Consider the following 6,846-nt stretch of genomic DNA (forward strand, 5'->3'; position numbering starts at 1 on the left):
TAATTAGCTCTTTCTTGTCTTGCTCTATTCAATATTTAGTGGGCGTTTGGACATAAGAGTTTTAAAATTTCAAAAAAAAGTAAAAAAAAAAATTCAAGTGAACATAGTTTGAAAATTAGAGTTGTGTATGAACATGAACTAATTTTGGGCTGTTTTTGAATTTTTGGGAGTGATCTGAAGTAAATGTTTTGAAAAGTAACTTTTTGAATTTTTTTAAATTTCCGAAAAATTTCGAAATTCATTTTCAAGTGAAAATCGAAAATTTCATGATGAAATACTGATTTAGAAAAAAAGAAAAAATAATATCGAAAAAAGAATCTTTTTTAATGGCCAAACAGGCCCTTAGCTATTGTATCGTTTATTATACGGAAAAGGGCCAACAATACCCCTAACGTAGTGAAAATGACTCAAAAATACCCTCCGTTAACCTTTTGGTCCGCAAATACCCTAACGTTTGTTTTTGGGCTCAAACTTACCCCTATATCTAACTGAACTAATCCGGTCAATTTTTTGACTTTAACTTCGCCATGTGGCATTTTTTTTAACCCGCCACGTGTATTATTTGTATTAAATAAAACCCACCTGTATCTTTTAAAATACCCAACGACCTTTACCCGTTCCTATATATTTGGACGGTCGACTAAAAATAATTATATTCATTAGTTAAATATATATAAAAAATATACACTGATTTTATATTAAAATATGTATATTATATATTAATATTTTAATATATATTTTACATGACATTATTTTTAGAAAAAATTATACGGTGTAATATTTTCTATTAATTATGATAACTCGAATTTATTAAGCAAATCTGACAATTGAATGATAATTTTTGCTAATATTTTAGCTCTATCGTTATATATTAAAACACTATTAGTTCCCATTGAAAAGACCAAGTGAAGTCCATTTAACCGACCGTTCAAATATATAGGAGCGAGTCAGGGTCGTTGGGTATTTTAAAAGATACAGATGGTTTTATTCAATATAAATAATACACGTGGCGGGTTAAGAAAATATCACATGACGAAGTTAAAGTCAAAAAATTGACCAGGTTAGTTCGGTTAGATATAGAGGTAAGTTTGAGCCCAAAAACAAACGTTAGTGATATTTGCGAACCAAAAAATTAACGGAGGATATTTTTGAGCCATTTTCAATACGTTAGGGGTATTGTTGGCGCTTTTTCGTTTATTATATGTGTTTGTGTGGACAGTAACATATGCTTCTATAATTGTCCTTGTAGAGTTCTTTTCATATACAATTCAATTACACTGTATATTTGTAAACAACGGACTCGCCAATGGCTAATTGGCATTTATCGATAAATTAGAAGGTTGTCTAAAGAATGGATGCGAGATCAATCGAACTGAGATCATTTGTATTGGGATCGTTTGTATCGAGAATCACTAAAAAGAGGTAAGACGAGAAGATTTTTCGTAAAGTTTCACGTGTATGAATAAAGATGAAAAATTCTTATATCTCACTTTAGTTGGGATTTGGCATTAATTGCAGAGTCTAATTAGGGGACAACTATGGTGAATTCTTATTACATTACAAATTTAATTGATTTGGCCTATGATAGAAACTAAGAGTTACCGAATAGTATAGAGAATCATGTTTTCTATCTATTTCTACAGTAAAAAGACAGAAAGTAAATGACGCACAATATTTATGTGAAAAACTCATTGCTCAAGAAATTTAAAATCATAACATATTTATGTAAGATTTCCAACTTCACTAAATCAAATAATAATACTAGCCTAATTACAAAGCTAGCCGCAATAATCTTAATTGCAAATGTAGCCGCCAATTACATCTTCTAGCTTGATCCTTGATCTTTTTAAGCTCTCCCTTGACTTGGTATCATGTAGGAGGCTTTTCTTAAACCAAATTATATTATTAAGGGTCGTTTGGTTCAAGAAATTATGTGATTATCTCGATATAAATTTGAGATTAAATTTATCAAATTGGAGGTATTATCTAAAATTATTATTATTTTATATTAAAAAATTGATATAATTTATCCCATATAAAAATTAAGATTGATTACTAGATTATAATTCTAGTTATAATTTTAGGATTATAATCCTGAGATATTGTGGTTTTGAACCCAATGACCCCTAAATGTATAACCATAATTATACTTATAAGTGAGCGTCCTAGCATAACATAGCAATTTGTGAATAACATTAGGGGTATTATCACTTTTAGCCCACGCCAGAAATTATTTATATCCGATAGCCGAAAAAGTGTATAAAATTTGTATAATTTTTGTATATAACATATAAAATACACGTATATACAAAAAATATACAAATTTTATATATTTTTCGGCTATTATTATTACATCGGCTATACCGTATCATTTTTCCATAACATTATACTATATCCTAACCCAATTAGACTGACACTTACTGGATTTTCAAGAAAATATGTTATGCAGGGTTATGAAGAATCAAATGAAGATAATATAAAAAACAATAGTTACTCAAGTACCAATATTTATGTTGAACATGAACTTCACTTAGCAAAAAGTCTTAAGGTTTATGTAGAGATCATTATTACTTTAAATACTAAAACTCACTATTACAAGAATCACATGTTATGTACGGTTAAAGAATCAATCGGAGATGATTAAAAAGTTACAAAATAAAATGAATAACTCAAGCACAAATATTTATATTCAAACATGAACTTTTGAAAATCAATAGTAGAATATTAAAACATAAAACAAAATGAAAATATTAAGCACAAATATTTTTGTTTGATCATGAATGTCAGAAAATTTGTCCATAAATCATCATTTCACTTAAATATTATTTTAGATATTTAATTTGCTATTACACACTCTTTATGTGAGTCGAGCCTCCAACTAATCAATAAGCCTGCACCCAATATTTATATCAAATTAAACAATGCGTAACATGTGTATTTTTTATACATTAATTTACTATTTAACCATGATTAAATACTATTTATACTATATTTTGACCATTAAAAATAATTATTTATTTTTGTATAAATATCGGGTATGAATAAGTATTTGCTCGACCAACCTATAGGCTCTTTATGACAAAATTTCGACCATATTAGAATTTTTTTCTAAAACATTTTTCACCCCAAAAATATTGGCACAATTACAACCATTAAGAAAATAACCCCTCGTCAGCCTTTCATTTTTCTTCTTTTACAGTTTACACACACTCCATTTCTTCATATTTTGTCCATATTCCAATTTCCCAATCTGCAACTTTCTCTTTCAGAAAAATCTCAAAGAGAAAAATGGCGGATCAGCTCACCGACGATCAGATCTCTGAGTTCAAAGAAGCCTTTAGTCTCTTTGATAAGGACGGAGATGGTAATATTTAAATACATATTTCGAAATTATTTTTCATTTTATAATCATTTTTTCCCTCAGATCCAGTGCTTGGTCCTTTGTATTTTACAAATTTATGTATTTATATTTTACGGGTCTTGCTTTTTCTGATTGACTTGTGATTGTGTTTGAGTTCCTATATGCCTAAGCTGACATAGTTACTCGGTACCTGTGGTGGTGTGCGCCGAAGCTAAACAGAACACCACCGTTATTTAAAAAAATTGTGATCTATGGTTGATTTGATGTACCTTTCGAAAAGAGTGAAGGGTTCAAAGCACGAGAGTCAAAACATCTAATTTTCGCTATTAATTCAATATGGGTTTACGTTTTGGTCACAAATTGTTATAACTATATAGGAAATATTTGAATCTTAAGTGAAGAAAGGATAGTTTGACTTTTTGAATAGTAATACTATCGTATAAAGTTGGTGACAGAGGGAATATTTGATTTGATTTCATTATGTAGAAAATTTACACTTTTGGGCATTGGATATGTTGTTTCCTCTTTGTTGTTATTTCGATTTTATTTCATATTGGTTTGATTTTGCGCTCGGGGTTTGATTCGGTTCTTAAAAGAAATGGATATGATGACCTATGTATGTGAAGTTGTGGGTTTTAATGTTGTTAAATAGCTCAATTTAAAATATTGTTAAGGCTTCATGGGATCTCGAAGACTGTTTAGCATTGACAAATTGAATTCTTGTTTGGGATCTTTACACAAATAGCCGACCGAATTTACTGAATACTTCTACTAGCCGGTATACATCGATTATACACTAATCATACATGGTTATACACATATTATATATGGATTATAGTATTATATTAGCCGATTTTTTAGTTTAAGCGGTTGGGTGGGCAACTATTTAGGTTGATTCTTCTTATTTTGGGTTTCAATCACAATGGGAGCTGGTTGAAGTTGGTTTTGATTGAAATCGGTTGACAAGTCCGGAAAAGGTTGTACCTTTTAGGTGTTTTCTATTATTTGTTGATTTTGTTGTTGATTCGTGTTTTGTTTCTTGTGATTTGTTCATCTGTTTCACTCTATGTCATAAACTTGTTTATACTGGTAGATTGCTAACTTACCATACATGTATGCAAGTCTTTTACGGAACCGTGTACAAAATCTCTTCACACTTGATTTTATAGAATGTGTTTACTTGAATTCTCTTCTGACGTTTTAGTACAAGTTACTTTTTCAGAGACTGATTCAAAGCTGATGTCCTTTCTTCTATATTTGAACTATGGAGCAATTTAGTTCATTATTCTGGTGAATGTAGAAAGCTTATCAGTAGATGGTCACTGTAAAACGTCCTTTCCTACTTACTATGTATACAGGTGTCGGTGTGCGTTTAGTCAGATTATGTATGTCATTTAAACAAAGTAGTTTTCTTCTGTTGTCTTATCTTTTATGGATTCTGGGGATGAGCTGGTGGATACAAATGAGCTTCCTTCTCAGATTAAGATGACTGTGCTGCTATTTTGGCAAGAACAACGTATTGTGATTTTTTTGGCAAGTTCAGTAACAACTACGCCTCAGTTCCTAACAAGTTGGGGTCGGCTATATGAATCTTCACTGACCTTGTTTTTTTATTTAAGCTCAACTCATGTCATTATCATATACCAAAATAAAAATAAATGTGAATAAATAAGTTAAATAATTCTATTATATAGGAGAGCGAAGATCTCGACTTGTTTGCTTCATGTCAATAAAAGAATAAGGAGAGATGCTTTATGCAGTGATTTGCACCTGAAGATAGAAAAACCTTTTTTAGTTGTCATGAATCTGCCAACCAAACATATCTTGATGTCTGTATTCTCTTTAGAAAGAATAGTTCTGTTTTTTATCCTATATAGATTGAAGTGATTAACCCACTTAGTTATGTCGCTCATCGGTTTCATTTCTGGTTCAAATCTGTGCTGTTGGATTCAGATGATTTATACTCCTTTTGTGAGAACAAACCGGTCTAAGTCCCATGTTAAACTTGTTTCTCTAACCTAGGGAAATAAGGAAAAAAACAGTAAGTTTTGTAAGCAATTTGAATGATGGCTATAACTGTTCAATAATTATCTCCATATATGCTGCAGGTTGCATCACAACTAAGGAGCTTGGAACTGTAATGCGGTCATTGGGGCAGAACCCAACCGAGGCTGAGCTTCAAGACATGATCAATGAAGTTGATGCTGACGGGAATGGGACCATTGATTTCCCAGAGTTCCTTAACCTGATGGCTCGCAAGATGAAGGACACTGATTCCGAAGAGGAGCTCAAGGAAGCTTTCAGAGTGTTCGACAAGGATCAGAACGGATTCATCTCAGCAGCTGAGCTTCGTCATGTCATGACAAACCTAGGCGAGAAGCTTACAGATGAAGAGGTCGATGAGATGATCCGTGAAGCTGATGTGGATGGCGATGGGCAGATCAACTACGAGGAGTTCGTCAAGGTCATGATGGCCAAGTGAGAACTGATGAATCCAACTTTTAATCTTTATTAGAAGTAAAGATACGAAAGAGAAGGAAACAGGGCAGATAAGTTTGTTGAGATTCTGTTTCAAATTAGGACATGTTTACCTTTGTCTCAGTGCTTGCCTATTTTCCAATTCTCATGATTCTGTAGTGTTGTTCTTCAGTATATGCCTGTTTGGCCTGTTCATTGTCTTAGTAGTTTGGGTTGTTAGTAACTCCTGGTAATTTCTTCCTGAATTCGGTTTTGTGAACCTACGACGTGTCAAACTTTTTTGTTTGTATTCTAAGTGACTAATTCTGTTGATACTCCAAATTCTTGCTTATGTGTGTTTTTTGTGTTTTCTTGATTTGCATTAACCTGTAGCAGTTACACAACTTGGTTTCTGTTTTACATTGGTATGCTTGACTTCGAGCTCGAGGCATTCCACGCCTCAGGCTCGTTTAAGGTTTTGAAGGTGTAGGACATATATGGCATAAATTGTATGACTGTACTTTCAACATCCTTAGCAAGATCATCTGGAGTTAGCTTCTTAATTTTTGCCTTTTGTTTTACCTGGACCATAGTTAAATGGAGCAGTGCAGTTATGTGGATGATTGGAGCAGATAGTAGGTACATTTCTTGGTGGGCGGAGTTAACCGGCACTTGTGCTGGTGGGAGGTAGCATGTACTCGGTGTAACAATTGAGGTGCACGCAAGTTTTCCCGGACACCATTCAAGGAATGGGTATAACCATTCAGTCAATTCCTTTGGGTTCCCCTTTCATGCACGCATGCCCTAGGCCCGGGTTTTGGAACCATTAAAATTTTGCGGCAGATACTACTTTAAAGGGATGAGAAAGAGAGGTAGACTCCAGAAGGCACCTGACGGTGTAGCCTAACGGTTAATAAAGTGGGTGACGACTATGGGATATTAGGGTTCAAACAGACGAAAATTGCTTGAGTGGGTACTTGTGCCTACAATTTTTTGCAACGATAGTAGTTGGGTCATCTTGCGTGCAC

General features: G+C 32.9%; 1 protein-coding gene across 1 annotated transcript; it reads left to right on the plus strand.

The window, feature by feature from the left end:
- Positions 1-3,066: 3,066 nt before the first annotated feature.
- On the plus strand, positions 3,067-6,160 carry LOC107820061 (calmodulin-7). Its single transcript, XM_016646268.2, has 2 exons — positions 3,067-3,364; positions 5,470-6,160. The coding sequence occupies exons 1-2, from the start codon at positions 3,289-3,291 to the stop codon at positions 5,841-5,843; spliced, it is 450 nt and encodes a 149-aa protein (XP_016501754.1). The 5' UTR covers positions 3,067-3,288; the 3' UTR covers positions 5,844-6,160.
- Positions 6,161-6,846: the final 686 nt, after the last annotated feature.

This window comes from Nicotiana tabacum, chromosome 19, assembly GCF_000715075.1.
Source record: "Nicotiana tabacum cultivar K326 chromosome 19, ASM71507v2, whole genome shotgun sequence".
Classification (NCBI taxonomy): Eukaryota; Viridiplantae; Streptophyta; class Magnoliopsida; order Solanales; family Solanaceae; genus Nicotiana; species Nicotiana tabacum.

Bases quoted from the DNA above. Each gene is read 5' to 3' on its own strand.
- LOC107820061 (XM_016646268.2), top strand. From the start codon at position 3,289: ATGGCGGATCAGCTCACCGACGATCAGATCTCTGAGTTCAAAGAAGCC. The intron at 3,365-5,469 runs GTAATATTTAAA...TATATGCTGCAG, and splicing joins CTTTGATAAGGACGGAGATG to GTTGCATCACAACTAAGGAG.